Genomic DNA, 19,944 nt, shown 5'->3' with positions numbered 1-19,944 from the left:
GATCAGTCTCAGTAAAAAAAAAAATTAAATTAAATTAAAATTAAAATTAAAAAAAACACATTAGCAAATATGAAAATAGATTATGATACACACACACACACACACACACACACACACACACACACACACACACACAAATATATATACTAGTTTACTGTACGTATATCAGGGGGGCCCAGCGGGGGAGGGGGAGGGGGAGGCGCCGGAGGCCGGTAAAAAGACACTGAGACCGGCACACAAAATTAATGAACTTGGCCGGGGGAAGAATGAAAACAGAGGCCAGGGGAAGTCAGTGCCTGGTGAGTGAGCCGCCGGGAGGGAGGGAGAGAGAGACAATGAAGAGAGAGAGAGAGAGAAAATGAGAACATGAGAACATGAACACCGCACACCTTGAACAGTAGACTGACCAACAGCACAAGAATTTTCAGTGTTCAATTGAGTCAGTAACTGATGAGCAGTTCTGACCAATACTTTGCCGCCTTTTTGCTTAGTGCCTCGGATACATATTTTGCAAGTGAGGCTGCCGGCATGAGTATCATAATATCTTCATTTTCTGTCACTGGTCAGTATAATGCCGAACCAGCGGCACAGGATCTTTTCTCTCTCGGCTAAACCTGGTATTACTACGTACCCTACTGATTCTTTGGCACATTTACACACATCGCGATCGAGACTGAGAGGAGAGACAAGACAAGACAAGACAACACAAGACAAGACAAATTCTTGCTGATTATCGAGGATAATAGATAAGCACTAGCGCGCTCAGTTTTTTTCATCCAGTCCCCGTCCTGAAACAAGAGTCTACACTACACAAAACTACACTAAGTTATATATGTCATTGCATGCACTTCACTATGCTGCTTAAAGTCATAGAATGCTAATACTATACTACATAAAGGCATGAGCATGGTAAAAATAAGACACACACACACACACACACACACACACACACACACACACACACAGGCACAAGCATGGTATTAATAATCGACATAAAAAAAATTAACAGAACACACATACACACACACACACTCTCTCTCTCTCTCTCTCTCTCTCTCTCTCTCTCTCTCTCTCTCTCACGAACACGCACACTTCACTACACATAAGTAGTACATTGTGTGTGTTAAAAAATACTATACTAATGTGAATATAAAACAGTCTAATAAAAATACACATAGCAATAACGGTGAGGGGGGGGGGGGGTGCTCATTACCAAAGGAAGCATAATTCAACATCAGTATAAAATAGTATGAGAATAAAAATGTCACAGGTGAACGACTGAGAGAGACAGACAGACAGACAGACAGAGGGAGACTCAGAGAGAGAGAGAGAAAGAGAGAATAAAACGATATCAACTAATGAATAGATAACCTATTATTACATAGAGACACTGAGAGAGAGGGAGAGAGATCGCTCTGATATACCGCAAGCAGACACTGACACCGCACTACACACAGATAGATTGACAAGAACAGCACAGACAGATTGACACTAGACTGAACTGAATATAGCACTGATGGAGAGAAGAGATATGGTGATGCATACCAACATTAGCAGTGGAGAGAAAGAGAGAGTTCATCTTAATTAACTTAAATTGGTAAGACCCAGCCCGGAAGAAATGCTTGGGGGGGGGGGGGGGGGGAACGCTGATGCCAATGCGTTAAAAAAAAAAACCACACACACAAAAAAAAACACCACTGAAACTGTGACAGATTATACACACGGCAGTGGCTGGAAAAACCGGAAAGACGGAAAAGACCTGAAATAATATCAGGCTTATGGGGAACTAAGCCAATTATAAGGCATCTAAGACATGACGGAAGATTAAAAAAAATAAATAGATAAAATAAAAATGAAGTAGCTGAGCCGGCGCCGATACTCGATCGATACGAAGCTCCGTGCTTAGCGGACTGAGATCCCGACGAAAAATGTCAATGAACGACATAGGTACTAGTAATCGTTGCATTCGACTGATAATTTTGTTGGAAGTTCGTCGGTAAATAAATAATTCTGGTGGAAGATTTTTCAAATATAGAGTCAGGACTGAGGAGGTGGTGACTGGGGTCATGTGACCAATCTGTGGATCAAGAGTTTGGTTCCTGGTTGGACATTTCTGTACACGGTTCCGTGTCAGCCAGTAGTGAAAAGTCATTCATGCAGGACAGCAGCGAAAGCAAACTTTAGAATCAAGAAAGGTCCGCATCGGCTTTCATTGACCGAAAACTGAACGTTACAGCCGTTGATTATTCGGCCGGGACCGATGTTGAGCTGTTCAGTCGCTGCACATCGATCGAGGATCGATGCTCAGCGCCGACCAAGAAAACCCAAAAACAAAACAAAAAAAAACACAAATTTGAAGTCTAACAGAAACTCTTGGGTACAGTCACTCAGTATGGCGGCCCAGACACAAGTCACTCGACATTGCTGACTTGGAAACTGAAACTGGGTTTTCAGTGAATTGAAAGAGAAGAAATCAAACTCCGGGAATGGTTGGTAGTGCTGAAGCTCCTCAGCCCGGCTCTGGAACAGAGGCCGACTGACGACTCAACAGAGGACACGACATGACTGATGGGTAGTTTGGTTTGCCGGTTTAGTCAGTCAGTTGCTCAAGGCGTCACAGCGTTCGGACAAATCCATATACGCTACACGGCCACACCCTGCTAAGCAGATGCCTGACCAGCAGTGTAACCCAACGCGCTTAGTCAGGCCTTGATGGGCAGGCATATAAGTAGTTTCAGTTCTGCCGCCGGATTTAAGACGTCGAAAAACCCCGCTCGCGATATCCTCATGCAAGACTGGGAGAAACACCGTTGAGGAAACCCTCTCAAATGGTCCAACTGATCCGAAACAGCTACAACTTCGATCACACCACTCAATATCAGACTGAAATCCGAGGACGGTGCAAAACCGCGGGATGAAATGGCAGTGAACACTTGAGAAATAATGACCTTTGATAAGGAGAGTTTACAATGAAAATCCGCACACGCAGAGACAGAGACACACAGAGAGAGACAGAGACAGAGAGAGAGAGTTCTCATTGCAACTGAAAGGCTCGCGGCACTTGAAAAAGAACTAGTTGGGAAATACGTAATCTGTGATGAAACAGGAAGTTATTAAACTAACTAACTGTTTTTTGCACGGCCTGCTGTGTGTATCATTTCATGCGCACAACTCTGTATCGGTTGTGAAAGCCTGTTGTGCGCATGTGTGTGGTTGAGCGCGGTCGAATGTTCAGCCGCTTAGCAGGTGTGTGTGTGTGTGTGTGTATGTGTGTGTGTGTTTTCAGTTTAGTTTTTGTTTATTTATATCATCGACAGCTAGGCCTAATCAACCCGTTTCCAACCTCTCAACAACAGCTTCTTTTGCAATTTCTGAATCTTCGATCCAATTTTTCATACATACAGATTTGATCAATTTGAACTTATTTTTATTTATTTCTTTTCTTTCCCCCCTTTTTTTCTTTTTCTTTTTTTTTTTCGTTTGGTTTTTGGTGGTTGTTTTTCCCAAGCTTCGGCACCTGGGGAGGCGTTTCAGTAAAGCTAAGACGAAACACCTATTATATAAGTAACACTGTGTTATGGAAATCAGTGACGCGCAACAGTCACATTCCTTCGAGCACAGAAATACAACACACTGCTTATACAGCAAACACTGTAGGCCTATGTAGTTAATATACTGCAACAAGACAGTTGACATAATTATAGGTACAGGCACAGGTAAAGTATTTGGCCCGGGCCAAAATTAAGAGAGTTTCTGTTAGACTTGTTAGCTGAGAAAAAAAAAAGTGTTAAGGTCACTATCATCAATTTTGTTAGTGATCTTGAAGACCCGAATCATATCTCCTCTGAAACGCCTGTATCAATGAATGTAGATTTAATGGAAAGTTTGTTTTGTTTTTTGGGAGTTTTTTGTTGTTGTTGTTGTTGTTGTTTTTTGTTGTTTTTTTTGGTTTTGGTTTTTTTTGTTTGGTTGGGGTTTTTTGGGGTTTTTTTTTGGGGGGTTGTGCTTTTTTTTTGTTTGTTTGTTGTTGTTTTTTCTTGTTTTGGGGGGGTTTTTTAACTTCGGTAGTATTAGATATATGGGTTTTTTTTATAATGGTGATCCGGCGTACAGATGGCTGATATGCATTCATTCATGGTAACGAGATAATTGAGTTCTTCTTCTTCTTCTTCTTTCTTCCCTTCTCTACTGCCTTCATCATAGTGAAGATTCTGTAGATTATAAGAGGCTGGGGGAGTGGGGGGGGGAGGGAGGGTTGCCTGTTGTTTGAGTCACTTGTGGTACAGTTTGCTGGGTCCGGGGGTGCTGGGGGAATGGAGAGCTGGGCCGGGGTGGGGGTTGGGGGGAAGGGAATCAGATTTGGGACTTGAAGCCTTCCAGGGTGGGGTTGAGGGCAACCCGTCAGCAGGAAGGCTGTTCCGATTGGGCAGCCTGCATTAAAACATCGCATTTTGCGACCCCGCGGATAACCACGTAAATAAGTTCGGGTTTGCCATGCAAATAAGTTTTATCAGTCCATTAAAAAAGCAACATCATAGTAGCAACATTAGAAAATATGTTTTCAGTTACAGACTGGAACAGACTAATCCCAGATATCAAACACTGAGATATACAAATATACCCCATGGACTGTACAAGGGTGCCTCTCCTTTGGTACTAAATCTGAATGGACCCCACCAGGGGTCACAAGGTTACAAACTTAAGAAACAGTTCTGCAGCACGAGTCTCTGACAAAACTTTATCACGATCAGAGCAGTGGGCACCTGAAAAAAACTTAGACGACAATGTAGTCAACGCAAAAAAAACACTCAACAGCTTCAAAATTGTGATAGACCATGTCTTCAAAGACTGACCACAGGTTCTGCAGAGACCTCAGTCGTCATCCGCTCCGAACCACCCAAGTCGTGCCCGCTGCCACCCACCACTCAGTTACAGACTCGACTGAAGCTTAGATACGGTCAAAAGATCGTTTAGAATTAGCTCCACAGTTAGGTAACTTTGCTCTGATTAAAAGATCAGCAAAAGGCCTTGCGGCCTAAGTTTAAGCTGAAATACTATACTATACTATACTTTACTATACTATACTACTACCTAACATAAATGCCTTTAAAAAATCTTATTGATAACCACGACATTATGAAGGAAATAATCACAGAATCACAGAAATGTTTGGCTATAGGCTAAAAGCCTTTTGCCCTCATAATCAGTGTCCACTTATGTGCTTTTGGATCACTTGTGAACAGACCCTTGTTTAAATCTGGCATAGTGTATACTACATTTATCTACAGCTCAATAAAGATTTAACTCTGTGGAAAATACATGGTCCTTAAACTTTTTGTCAATGTGATTTTTGAAGGCGTTTACCATTGATGGTGTCATAGGAAAGGTTATTCCACAGATTTATGATGCGGTTAGTAAAGAACTTGCGGAACTGGTTAGTTACGAAATTAGTTTTGTTTATTTTGAAGTTGTGCCCTCGAGTTTTATCGTAGTTAGCCATAGTAAACAAGGAAGAGGTGGTGCAAGGATCATAAATATTGTGTATGATCTCATATACTTCAATGAGATCACCTCTTAACTCTCTCCATACGAACGGCGAAAGAGACGACGTTAACAGCGTTTCACCCCAATTACCATCATCAAAATATTGCAAGCGGAAGGCTCTTATACTGAAGAGGTGAATGTTGACAAAGAATACCACAATTCTGACGACGGAAGCTAAAGGTTGGGTCATTCAGACAACCACTGGACATCCGACGGGTCTGTGTAGAGGAGAAGAGAGGACTGGCCGTACTGAGTGAGTTAATCTTCTAAACTCTAGGCGAGGCATATTAAAAATTGTTTGACTTTGATGGTCCAAGATGGGCCTGGGCTTGTGAGTATCTGGCCAAATAAAATTACGTCGGAAAACCGTCGTGGCCGCGTACAAAGCCGCAAGGCTACGCCGATGGTTGGCATCGCCCCTGACCTAAACCTGAACCTGAATATTGAAATTTCAGCCTGTCTTTTGAACGGTTAATTTTTACTTTCAGGCCCCTGTTTTTCTGCTTTCTCAATTATTATATGATGGCCTATTGCTAATCGTCTACTCACGGTAAGAAAAATAAAAATATATATATTGCTTTATCGTTTTCGAAACAGTTTTTTTTTTTTCTTCTTCTTCTTCTTCTAATGTCTCAAGACATGGAAAGCACACTCGACTTCGACTTGTACGACGTTTGAGGACCCATTAAAAGGCCTGTTCATCGTTCTGTGGATGCTAACCATATATTTTGCAGCATGCGTGGCTGGCGTATGGGGCACTAGTTATGGTCAAAAACCACCTAATAACAATTTGGTGGGTACAAAGTGGGCAAATCTTTCCAGTGGCAATCGAGTCGATTTTTAAAAGAGTTGATGGAAGGTGCAGTTACAACGCTGTTGGGCAAACTGTTCCACACTTGAACTTGAACTTGAACTGGAATCAGACGTTTTACAGAAGGGTTTTTTGCTTCTAACATTCGTTCAAGATAATTAGACTGGTGCGCAATCGTATCACGTCTTTTGCAATTCGTTTTGGAGTGGATTTTCGCGATCGAACGGCTCAGTATTGTATTGCTAACAATATAACTGATTGGTGCCTTTGGTTTTCGGCCCGATTTTCAACACATGTCAAAAACTTACACGTTCAAGTCAGTCGTGGTGATTGTCTCGATCTTCTTGCAAGACTGCTTTCCTGGAACTGTCGGCTGACGGCTCAAGAAAACCGTTGTTCACTGCCGATTGTTGACTGAGACTCCCTTCTCTCGCTGAGCTCTCTGATACACTGGCTGCAGAGACGGTTCGTGACGCAATTTCAGTGGGCCTGAAGATTAGCGTGACAATGATGTCATGACTGACGTATTTCTGTGTCATGACGTCATGTATAAGCCGTGGGGTTTTACTTTCTCCCCCCTTATTCCTCCCCCCCCCCCCCCCCTCTCTCTCTCTCTCTCTCTCTGAGAGCCCAGCGCTTTTTGTTGAACTGTCAGACGACTGATGACCAGCAACAACAACACCGCCGCAACTGAGTTGCTGATTTACGTCAGTAACAGTCCGCCATGGAGCCACCAACAGTTCTTTTACCTGGGATCCATCATCAGCAATGATGGACCCAAACCACTGACTGCGGAGAAAATTGATACTCTGACTCTCAAGGGTAGCACTGAAAGACAACATTAGTACTGAACAGACAAACAAACAAAAAAAAACAACACACCGTTGGCACACACACACACACACACACACACACACACCACACACACACACACACACACACAAACAAAACCGGCAAGGGAGAAGGAGGGAGAAGAAAAAAAATTGTGTGTGTGCGTGTGAATCAGAATAAGAATCATATTTATTTCAGTGTCACGAAAAACGTAAATGAAAGGTTCATTAGATACAACTTACTGTGCAAAGTCTCTCTCTCTCTCTCTCTCTCTCTCTCTCTCTCTCTGTTGTGTGTGTGTGTGTGTGTGTGAAGGGAGCTGCTGTGATGCGTACTGTACTGTGAATGTGCGTGTCAGTGTCAGCCGTGTCGTGTGTGACATCACTAGCGGATCTGTGCTCCGCAGTGGTGACATGACCGTGGCAGACTTGTGTGGCATAATGGGCCTGTGACATCAGTAGCGGATCCTTAACATAGTACCTAGACCTGTGGCCGGCATAGCAGATCTGTGCACCGCTGTGGCAAAACGGGTTGGCTGTTACACCTGACACGGAAACTTGTGACATATTGGGTGTGTAGCATCACAAGTTCAGTCAGTTAGCGCCGGGACCAACGAATGGTAAAATGGGTTTGTGGCATAGATGACCTTCGCTGGCATGTCTGCGTGCGCGTGCGTGTGTGTCAGTGTGTGTGTGCGCGCGCGGCGCCTCGATCTGTGTGTGTTTCAGTGTCAGTGCCGGCCCGTCAGTGTCAGTGTCACTGAGTGTGGTGTCACGTTGTATGTGTTCGGCCGTCAGTTAAAACAACAGCAGATTTGAAAGTCGGCTGGTGTGCTTTTATCTCCACCTCTGGAAAACTACGTTCATTCGTTCAACACCTTGAGAGAGACTGATTAATTTGGCTGATCGATTGATTCATGTCAGTCTTCAGTTAATACTTACCCGTAGTGAGTCAGTCTAGATGTTTGACTGATTATTCCGTAAGCCAACAGCCTGATCTTAAAAGCATACATCCCTTCAACTAAGTACATTTCATTTTGAGAGGGGCAGAGAGAGACTGTGGAAAAGAAAGGGAAAAAAGGCGGGGTAAATAATACTGAATTATTGAAAACTTTAATTATAGCCAACACCTCCCGCAGTATCTCTCATGAAGGGACAACATTTTCCTCAACTATTCCTGAAATATATCTTGAATGATCTCCCTTGCACAGAAGTCCTGCTCAGTCGTTGACGTTCTCACCTGTCCCCAGGTGAGCGATATTTCGATTTCCGGGAAAATGGCGGCAGGGTAGTTTGACAACATCCTCGAATTAAATAATCTGTGCTTTCGGCCAGTTGCAGAGAGGACAACAAAAAGTGCTACAAAAGTTGCGACACATAAAGAATAGAAACGTCAAAGACGTCAAAGAAAGTGCAAGACGATTTCGTTGGTGAAGAAGAGTTAAACAGCAGAAACTTCGCAACAATGGCTTCCGCCTCGCTATCTGGGTTTTCCATGACAGGATGGAACGCTCAATCCTTTCGGCCTCAGCTGCCTCTTCCCCCTATCGTGTACCCTCCATTGTTTGGCAAGGGGTTCACAGTCAAGTATTTTCTGCAGTCTAAGCTTTTGGCGCTTGCTTTTCTGATCCTGGTCATCGCGTTTTTGGTGGCGTTCATCAGCGCTTTCTTGCCGTTCTGGTTCGTATTACGATTCAACGTCGAAGACTCCACGTTCGGGTCTGAAGGATCGCGGATGCTTTCGAAGGACACAGGGATTTACTTCTTCACTGGTGATGACTACGTTAGCTTGCTGTTTCTGGAGAAAATCACCAACAGGGCTGTGGTCCCATGTGAGTTTGGTTTGTTTGTTTCAATGTTTGTTTGTCTGTCTGTTTCCTCTCCACATTTGAATTTCTTCGCCCTGTACTGTACTGTTTCGTTTCGACAACGGAAATAGTTGCAAATCGTTAAAAAACGTTATATATATATAGTTATATAGTTATATATATATATAGTTATATATATAGTTATATATATATATATAGTTATATAGAAATATAATTATATATATATATATATATATATATATAAATAGTCTACATTTCTTCCCCACCTTTCATTGATTGGTCGGCTTCTTTACGTCATTCAAGAGGGGAAGATATGTAATCTAGGGTATATTATCACAATGTTATTAACCAGTTTACATCTTTTGCCCAACTTTTTCTGTCTTGGAAACAAAACTGAATGGAAATGATACAGCAAAATTAATGTTGATTGAAACGTCTAGTGTCACTTTGGGTGTGTGTGTCTGGTGTGTGTGTCTGGTTGTGTGTGTGTGTGTGTGTGTGTGTGTGGATCACTGGAAAAAACTGTTATAATCGTAAAAATATGATGACTAATGCGACAACCTCTGTGTGTGTGTGTGTGTGTGCATGCACCTTCAAAAGACCTAAGGCCTTCATTGTTTATATATATATATATATGTGTGTGTGTATGTATGTATAATATGAAGTTATGTGCACCTGTGTATACATGTGTGCGTGTCAAGGAAGGGGCAAGGGTTGGGAGATGATGGTGACTGTGTGTCTTTGTCAACAACAGCTTTGATTGTCTGAAGTTAATAAAGGGGACATGAAGTGGTTTGGCTTTTGGCATAAATTGAATTGTTTGATATAGATTTTTGATAGTTTTTCCTCATCTATTACTATTTAACTCTCTCCATACGAACGGCGTAAGAGACGACGTTAACAGCGTTTCACCCCAGTTACCATCATCAAAATATTGCAAGCGGTAGGCTCTTATACTGAAGAGGTGATTGTTGACAAAGAATACCACAATTCTGACGACGGAAGCTAAAGGTTGGGTCATTGAGACACCCACTGGACATCCGAAGAGTCTTGTAGAGGAGAAGAGAGGACTGGCCGTACTGAGTGAGTTAAAGGAAATAAACGTGTGTGTTGACAAATAATAAAAAAAATGTAAAAAAATAAATAAAAAAATTGCAAAGCAGATCGAAACAAATTTGTTAAAATAAACTGGGCAGGGACATTGAAAAAAAAGAAAAGAAAAACTAATATTGTGCAAAAGCTGTGTCGGAATGGATTTTGGTTTAGTTTTCCATAGTGGAGTGATGGCCTAGAGGTAACGCGTCGGCCTAGGAAGCGAGAGAATCTGAGCGCGCTGGTTCGAATCACGGCTCAGCCCCCGAAATTTTCTCCCCCTCCACTAGACCTTGAGTGGTGGTCTGGACGCTAGTCATTCGGATGAGAAGATAAACTGAGGTCCCGTGTGCAGCATGCACTTAGCGCACGTAAAAGAACCCATGGCAACAAAAGGGCTGTTCCTGGCAAAATTATGTAGAAAAATCCACTTCAATAGCAAAAACAAATAAAACTGCACACAGGAAAAAATACAAAAAAATGGGTGGCGCTGTAGGTCAACATATGTGCAGACCTGCTTAGTGCCTGAACCCCTTTCGTGTGTATATGCAAGCAGAAGATCAAATACGCACGTTAAAGATACTGTAATCCATGTCAGCGTTCGGTGGGTTATGGAAACAAGAACATACCCAGCATGCACACCTCCGAAAACGGAGTATGGCTGCCTACATGGCGGGGTAAAAACGGTCATACACGTAAAAGCCCACTCGTGTGCATATGAGTGAACGCAGAAGAAGAAGAAGAAGACCTGGGAGATCAGGGTAAAAAAAATTCCCCACCCTTTAGTTAGGTTTTTTTTATCCACCAGGCATCATGACCGAGCTTTAACTCTCTCCATACGAACGGCGAAAGAGACGACGTTAACAGCGTTTCACCCCAATTACCACCATCAAAATATTGCAAGCGGAAGGCTCTTCTACTGAAGAGGTGAATGTTGACAAAGAATACCACAATTCTGACGACGGGAGCTAAAGGTTGGGTCATTCAGACACCCACTGGACATCCGATGGGTCTGTGTAGAGGAGAAGAGAGGACTGGCCGTACTGAGTGAGTTAAACCCAGGACCCTCAGATTGAAAGTCCAACACTTTAAGTTTAACCGCTTGTTTCTCTTGTATCCAGCGTCATCATCATCATCATCATTGTATTATTACTATTGTATTATCATCACCATCATCATTTTTTGTTATTACTATCATTTATCGTTATCACATTATTATCATCATTATTGGTCTTCTTGTTTTCATTTCCACAGACTGGTACAAGTACTCCCAGGTGATGGAGATGATGAGCGTGGCCGCTGTCTTCTGCGCCTGTGCGGGGTCGGGCATCCTGGCCTTCAGGAAGTACTCTTCCGTCACCGGCATTCTCTTCCTGGCTATTCTCGGAACTATTGCAGGTATGTGTGTGTGGGGGTGGGGTAGTATGGGGGGGTGTTTGTGTGTGTGTGTGTGTGTGTGATTGTGCGGGGGTGGGTATCCTGGCCTTCAGAAAGTACTCTCCCGTCACCGGCATTCTCTTCCTGGCTGTTCTCAGAAACGTTGCAGGTGTGTGTGTGTCTGTCTCTCTCTCACTGTCTGTCTCTGTCTCTCTCACTGTCTGTCTCTGTCTCTCTCACTGTCTGTCTCTGTCTCTCTTTCTCTCTCACTGTCCTCTCTCTGTCTGTCTTTCTCTCCCTCACTGTCTCTGTTCACCTCTCTTTCTCTGTCTGAGTGTCTGTGTATGTGCCGGCCACTCTGAGTGTGTGTGTGTGAGAGAGAGAGAGTGTGTGTGTGTGTGTGTGTGTCACTGTGTGTATGTGTGGGTTTTTTTTTGTAATTTGTATCTTAGATTATGTGTGTGTATGTGTGTGTGTGTGTCTGTGTGTGTGTGTTGAGTGAGTGTAGCATGTGTGTGTGTGTGTGTGTGTGTCTGTAATGCATGATAATATAACTTCCCAAAAACGGAATGTGGCTGCCTGCATATGGTGAGGCGAAAATGGTGATGCATGTGAAAGCCCAGTCAAATCTTAAATGTGCACATATATATATATATATATATATATATATATATATATATATATATATATATATATATATATTTGATCTTCTGTGTGCCTTTACACACACGAATGGGGTTCAGGCACTAGCAGGTTTGTGCATGCATACATCATGTATATGTTGACCTGAGAGATCGGAAAACACCTCCACCCTAAACCCTTAACCCACCACCAGGTGTGATAGGGGATCTTCTTCTTCTTCTTCTTCTTCTGCGTTCGTGGGCTGCAACTCCCACGTTCACTCGTATGCACACGAGTGGGCTTTTACGTGTATGACCGTTTTTACCCCGCCATGTAGGCAGACATACTCCGTTTTCGGGGGTGTGCATGCTGGGTATGTTCTTGTTTCCATAACCCACCGAACGCTGACATGGATTATGGGATCTTTAACGTGCGTATTTGATCTTCTGCTTGCGTATACACACGAAGGGGGTTGAGGCACTAAGCAGGTCTGCACATATGTTGACCTGGGAGATCGGAAAAATCTCCACCCTTCACCCACCAGGCGCCGTCACCGTGATTCGAACCCGGGACCCTCAGATTGACAGTCCAACGCTTTAACCACTCGGCTATTGCGCCCGTCTAGATAGGGGATCAAACTCCAGAAACTGGGGCGAGAATCTAGTGCCCTTTGACCGCCACACCTCTTAGCACAAGGGAGTGGGTGGCAGAGCGGTTAAGATGCTCATCGGCCAGTGCAGCCAGTCCGTGAGGGTCTGGGTTCGAATCCCGCGCGCTCTTGCCCTCTTTCTCCTCAAGTTTGACTGGAGAAATCAAAAGTGAGTGTTTAGTCATTCAGATGAGACGATAAAAAAAAAAAACCCAAACAAACCAAAACCAAGGTCCCGTGCCCCGTATGCGTCACGCACATGGCGCCGCACAGAAAAGAACCCATGGCAAGGAGAGTGTTGTCCTTTTGGCAAAATTCTCCAACGGAAGAAATCCACTCTGATAGGTACACAAATATATACATATATATATATATATATATATATATATATATATATATATATAATGCATGCACTCAGTTCCAGATTGAGCATGCTGGATTATGCTGCTGGTCAGGCATCTGCCAAGCAGATGTGGTGTGGCGTGTATGTATATCTATGAATTTGTCCGAATGCAGTGACACTGTCACTGGTCTCATCTGATGATGATCAGCTAATCGCGTGCGTGTTTACACTGAAACAGCATCGAGTGGACCTTCCAATCAGCTTATTCTTTTGCCCCAAACAAGAAAAGAGTGTGGCTGGCTGAATCAAGTGTTTGTATGCCTTGTAGATCTATTAAAATGTACGTTTGCTGCCAAGTTAAAAAATTGTTTAGGCTACCAGGAGTGACGGCCTAGAGGTAATGCATCCGCCTAGGAAGCGAGAGAATCTGAACGCGCTGGTTTGAATCACGGCTCAGCCGCCAATATTTTCTCCCCCTCCACTAGACCTTGAGTGGTGGTCTGGACGCTAGTCATTCAGATGAGGCGATAAACTAAGGTCCCGTGTGCAGCATGCACTTAGCGCACGTAAAAGAACCCACGGCAACAAAAAGGGCTGTCCCTGGCAAAATTCTGTAGAAAAGTCCTCTTTGATAGGAAAAACAAATAAAACTGCACGCAGGAAAAAAATACCAAAAAAAAAAAAAGGGTGGCGCTGTAGTATAGCGACGCGCTCTCCCTGGGGCAGAGAGCAGCCCGAATTTCACACAGAGAAATCTGTTGTGATGAAAAGAAATACAAATACAAACTTCCTGATTGTTTCTGCAAATACTTGACAGAGGTTGGCATCTCAGGCAGCGTGTGTGTGGTTTTTGTTGACTCACCTGTGTAAACAAAGTGAGTCTATGTTTTAACCTGGTGTTCGGTTGTGTGTGTGTCTGTGTGTCCGTGGTAAACTTTAACATTGACATTTTCTCTGCAAATACTTTGTCAGTTGACACCAAATTTGGAATAAAAATAGGAAAAATTCAGTTCTTTCCAGTCATCTTGTTTAAAACAATATTGCACCTCTGGGATGGGCACCAAAAAAAAAAAAAAAAAAAATGAAGCCTAATTATATGCAAACTGCATTTTTTTATATTTTTCGTATTCTCTAAACTTGGCACTTTGACCTCTTATTCTGATACAACAACAAGAGGAGTCATTATTATCATTTTTTGTTCAAACAGGAACTTCTTTTGCTAAGCATGGAATTTTTATATATTTTGCAAACGTTTTGGTGCAGATAGTAAAAAAGGGAAATTACTCTGTAATTAATGCTAGGGGACTTAATTTATCACAAGTGAGTCTTGAAGGCCTTGCGTCTCTTGTTTTTTTTTGTTTTATTTATTTTATTTTATTTTTTCAGCTCTGGGTCAGATTCTGATGGTGTTGTCGGCGGTGATGTCACTGATATCCAGTGCCAACGACGTGTGCGAGAAGGACGACAGCGGCTGCCAGTACCTTGAGAATCAGGTGTGGCGCAACCTGCCCTTCAAAGAGCAGTTCCGGCGCATCACCGAGCACACCACGCCAAAGGTAAGTAACACTTGCTGTTGGAACTACTCTTTGTGTGTGTGTGTGTGTGACAGTATGTGTGTGTGTGTGTGTGTGTGTGTGTGTGTCTGATGCAACCTGCCCTTCAAAGAGCAGTTCCGGCGCATCAATGAGCACACCACGCCTAAGGTAAGTAACACTTGCTGTCGGAAGTACTCTTTGTGTGTGTGTGTGTGTGTGTGTGTGTGACAGTATGTGTGTGTGTGTTTGTGTGTGCGTGACAGTATGTGTGTGTGTGTGTGTGTGTGTCTGACGCAACCTGCCCTTCAAAGAGCAGGTCATCGCATAGCCCAGCACACCATGCCTAAGGTAAGTAACTCTTTGCTGTTGGAACTACTCTGTGTGTGTGTGTGTGTGTGTGTGTGTGTGTGTGTGTGTGTGTGTACTTGTATGTGTTCACCGTTGTTGATGTTACATAATACACCATCACTGGAAAACCTAATAAAAGTTTCCCTGTGTGTGTGCGTGCATGTGTGTGTGTGCGTGCGTGTGTGTGTGTGTGTGTGAATTTGCGTGGGTGCATGTTTGTGTGTGTGTGTGTGCATGTGTGTGTGTTGTGTGTGTGTGTGTGTGTGTGTGTGTGTGCCGTACACACACGTGTGAAATGCAGATGGAGGCAAACTGGGGGTTTTACATCGCCTGCATCGGTGCCGCTCTCTCCGTGGGGGGCTGTGTGCTTCTGTGGCTGGAAGGTGAGATGGAAGAGGGGGGCGGGGTGGTCGGGCGGGGTGTGTGTGTGTGGGGGCGGGAGGGGTGTGTGGGGGCGAGGGGGCTGTTTCGTTTAACGTCCTCTGTCACACGTACTGAATTCTGTTAAAAGTCCTGTCAGGAGATATTTTAGTTAAAGTATAAATTCTGTTCTGATTGACGTCCCAAGCCACATACTGCATTTACTGGTGATTGTAGCCATATAGTTGGAAGTATTGACTGGTACACGTCAGGGTTACCATTTCAAATAAACAAACAAATGAATAAATCTTCTTTTTCTTCTCCTTCTTCTATGTTCGTGAGCTGCAACTCCCATGTTCACTCGTATGTACGTGAGTGGGGCTTTTACGTGTATGGCCGTTTTTACCCCGCCATGTAGGCAGCCACACTCCGCTTTCAGGGGGGGTGGGGGAAGTGGGGGGGGGTGTATGCTGGGTATGTTCTTGTTTCCATAACCCACTAAACACTGATATGGATTACAGGATCTTTAACGTGCGTATTTGATCTTCTGTTTGCGTATACACACGAAGGGGGTTCAGGCACTAAGCAGGTCTGCACATATGTTGACCTGGGAGATCGTAAAAATCTCCACCCTTTACCCACCAGGCGCCGTCACCGTGATTCGAACCCGGGACCCTCAGAATACGAAAACAAAAGTGTTCAAGATTTATGTCGGGGAGGGGGTGGGGGGGGAAATTATGTCACACACACAACATCAGTGAAATATGGAAACAAGCACACACCCTGTTTCCTCTCCTCTCCGTGTACCTTTTTATTTATCTGTTTATTTATTCATTTGACGGGTTGCAATAGCTGAGTGGTTAAAAGCGTTGGACTTTTGATCTGAGGGTTCCGGGTTCGAATCATGGGTAAAGGGTGGAGATTTTTACGATCTCCCAGGTCAACATATGTGCAGACCTGCTATTGCCTGAACCCCCTTCGTGTGTATATGCAAGCAGAAGATCAAATACGCACGTTAAAGATCCTGTAATCCATGTCAGCGTTCGGTGGTTATGGAAACAAGAACATACCCAGCATGCACACCCCTGAAAACGGAGTATGGCTGCATACATGGCAGGGTAAAAATTGTCATACACGTAAAAGCACACTCGTGTGCATACGAGTGAACACAGAAGAAGAAGAAGTTTTCGTATTCCATTGCTGTCACGACTTCAGTTTGACCCAAAAGCTTCCAGGTTTTTGGTGGTTGTTTTTGTGTGTGTGTGTTTGTTTTTTTAATTGTTAGTTTAACTACACATACTTAACTGTGACCCTCTAGTGCAGATTTCATTGCTTTCATGACTACCATTTGGCCCAAAATACTCCAGGATTTTTGGGGGTCTGTTTTTTGTTGTTGTTGTTTTTTTATTGTTGCTAGGCGTCTGGCAACAAAGGATTTTGATTGATACCAAGTAAGATCTTTATCTTTCTGGTGGAACGTCCTCCATATATCAGTAAGCTGTAACGAATTTCTTATATCAGTTAAAGCTTGAACTTCTGTGTCGCTGTGTGGGTGGCTGAGAACACGATCGAAATCCCCAGCGACAAGAAAATTATGTTCACAAAATTCATTGAACGATTCTTTTAAAGTGTTGGAAGAAGGATATCTCTATCAGCTGAATTGTTAGGAGCGTACACATTTGATGACTTTTAACTCATAATTATCGAGTACTACCGACACAACTAATACTCTGTGCTGACCCGATTCCAAACTGACTTGACCTTGAACCACTAAACTGATGTGCCCGTCCTCTCCAGGTCTGAAGGTGTGCCGCTCCGTGGGCGACATCCGCTACCAGCAGCTGAGGCAGAAGCGTGACGTGTACGAGAACGAGCGGCCACCCACGGACTTCATCTACTCGCCACCCAGCTTGAGCAGCCGCGCGGTCCCCCAGCCCCCCATGTACGGCTTCGAACCCAGCGGGGGGGTCTCCTACGTTCCACCGCGCCAGACGTACCGGCCCCCGCCCTCCGTCAGTGGCGCCAGCACTCAGAGCGGCTCTGCGTACATGTCCCGGGAGGTGGACCTGTAGAGGGGTGGGGGTGGGGGGTCAGGTCAAGGTCAAGGTCATGGTCATGGTCAGGGAGGGGTGGTGGTAGTGAAGGTCATGGAGGGAAGGTCAAGGTTCAGGAGGGGAAGTGAAGTTCGGGAGGGCAGGGGAAGGTCAGAGGGGAGGAGAAGGTTGGGAGGGTGAGGTGAAGATCAGGAGGGGAGAGGTGAAGGTCGAAGGAGAGAAGGAGGTCAGGGGATAGGTGAAGGTCGGGACAGGAGAGGTGAAGGTTGGATGAGAGGTGAAGGTCAGGAGGGGAGAGGTGGTCAGGAGGAGAGGTGAAGGTCAGGAGGGGAGAGGCAAAGGTCAGGAGGGAGGGTCAGAGGGGATAGTGGAAGGTCAGGAGGGGAGGTGAAGGTCATGAGCAAATCTCTCCGTATTTTGCAGTGAGGACTGTTTTAGAGACAAACATTTTTTTTAATTACCTCTTTTTTTTTATTGTCAAAAACTATAAACAATTGTTGTTTTTTTAAATTTTGCTGCTCTTTGTATTTTTTTTTCCCAAGAACTGGTATTCATGTATATATTTTATCTAGTTAAACATTTTTTTTATTTGCTTATTTTTTATAAACTAAATAGATTGTAAGGTGACTGGAGATAAATGATGAAAGTGGGAAGAAAGAACAAGTGTTACAGTAATTTGTGTAAATTGAACGATAGACGTACTTATGTTCACTTGCATGCGCACTCTCTCCGTCATACACACAAGCACACACACACTCTCTCTCTGTTACACACACACACTCTCTCAGCCTCTGTCTGTCTCTCTCTTTCTTTCTCTCCCTCTCTCTGTCTCGATCACACACACACACACACACACACACACACACACACACTCACACACATATTTCTCATCATAAAGATGCCTTATAAATTGTGTCTTATTGATTACGTTGAACGGTTGCTGTATTCATTTCATATTGAGGAAATGCTTGCATAACCCTGAACATATTTACATGTAATGGTGAAAGGTTATAGGTTAAGCTTTACATGTTCATCTTCCTCTCTCTCTCTCTCTCTCTCTCTCTCTCTCTCTCTCTCTCTCTCTCACTCTTGCTTGCTCCGAGCTTTCTCTGTCTCCATGTTTGTTCCGCATTAGCGCATGAGTAAAATATGTGTAAAATGTATCAGTTATAATATAATTCTTGTCCCTAAATTGTTCACTTCAATTTTTCACAGACAAAGCAAACATATCAGAGAGAAACATATCAAATGAATGTTAGTTATCACAGTTGCTTATAGCTGGACTTGAACTTTTATTTTCAGTGTACACATGGTTCATATATATATATATATATATTTGCATGACATTTTTCTTATACTGCCTTTTTATTTTATGACTTTGCCATCATCTGCTGAATTTTAGTTGTTTAATTTTTTGTTGTTGGTTGGTGTTGTTTTTTAAAGAAGATGATGGGAACATTATTTGATTGTTGTCAATATTGTTTTGTTTCTATCTTTTTTTTTTATTGTATTTTACATTCCATTTATTCATCACTCTTAACAATCTGAATTGGTCTAACAGTGAATGTGCTTTGGAAATAAAAGTTTTAGTGTTACAGTCTACAGATAGTATTACCTTTTTTATTTTTTATTTTTTTTAAATCAGCAGTGAGGTTTTTTATTCAAATTTTCAGTGTAGATCTGTGAAAGACATGCTGATTTTAATATGAAAGAGTGTGTACATATCAGTTTTATCTTCTCATTGCAGTTATTCGCATGTATTCCATACAATATAGACTGTGCTAGTGATTGTCGTTTTTAATCAATGGACTGCATATATATATTTTTTTAAGGTGTCAGATTTGGAGAATGTGAAGTGCATTAACAGTAAAGATTTTGTATCACAGAAATGGCTTGATGTGAAAGCTTCTTACTGTGGCACAGGTGGTTGTTTTAACGTACCTATCTCTCTGTCTTTGCCTATATCTTCTTCTTCTTCCTTTATACAACCAACATCATTATATTGATGATTCTGTTGTAGTTTGGGGAAGTTGCTGAGGATTGCGCTGTTGTGAGGATTGGAAAAAAAAAATTGATTTTTGCAATCTGGCCAGCCAGTGTATGTTCAGCGTGCACTGACATGATGCCAAGCCTCTGCATCAGCTGTGAGTGGGGGCTGGGGAGGTGGGGGGGGGGGGGGGTGATAATATGTTTGTGTGTGTGTGGCGAGGGGGTGAAGGTGGGAGGCTGTATTTGTCACTGTATGTATGTTGCTCTGTTTACGTGTTAATGGGTGATGTTTTGTTTATCTGTCAAGTTCTTTTGAGTGTTGTTGTAGTTGTTTTTTTTTCTAAATTTATATGTTTTAATCATAGATAGACAAATAGATGAGATTGACTGATGGATGGATGGAGAGATAAACTGCGTTATGAATAGGTAAATTTCAAGTATTATGTGCCAAACTTATTCTTTTACTTTCTCTTTGCCTTTGGGGTTTTTATTTATTTATTTACTTTTTTTTGCTGACCCATCTTATCTAATCTGTCAGCAATATTAAATCCATCCCATATCA

The 19,944-nt window shown here is 43.1% G+C and overlaps 1 protein-coding gene across 2 annotated transcripts; it reads left to right on the top strand.

Annotated features, from left to right (window-relative positions):
* Positions 1 to 8,429: 8,429 nt before the first annotated feature.
* On the top strand, positions 8,430 to 19,282 carry LOC143276940 (uncharacterized). Of its 2 annotated transcripts, XR_013053659.1 has the most exons (6): positions 8,430 to 9,017; positions 11,361 to 11,504; positions 14,483 to 14,652; positions 15,281 to 15,362; positions 17,137 to 17,601; positions 17,714 to 19,282. XR_013053659.1 is itself a non-coding variant. In XM_076581611.1 (5 exons), exons 1-5 carry the CDS (start codon positions 8,651 to 8,653, stop codon positions 17,409 to 17,411), a joined length of 1,038 nt encoding a protein of 345 aa, XP_076437726.1. In that variant the 5' UTR covers positions 8,430 to 8,650; the 3' UTR covers positions 17,412 to 19,282. The 2 variants fall into 2 exon arrangements, 1 of the variants encoding a protein (XP_076437726.1); XM_076581611.1 differs by having other exon boundaries at positions 17,137 to 19,282.
* The last annotated feature ends 662 nt before the right edge of the window (positions 19,283 to 19,944 follow it).

The sequence above is a fragment of the Babylonia areolata genome, chromosome 33 (assembly GCF_041734735.1).
Source record: "Babylonia areolata isolate BAREFJ2019XMU chromosome 33, ASM4173473v1, whole genome shotgun sequence".
Classification (NCBI taxonomy): domain Eukaryota; kingdom Metazoa; phylum Mollusca; class Gastropoda; order Neogastropoda; family Buccinidae; genus Babylonia; species Babylonia areolata.
This window is presented reverse-complemented; position numbering and strand designations above follow the sequence as displayed.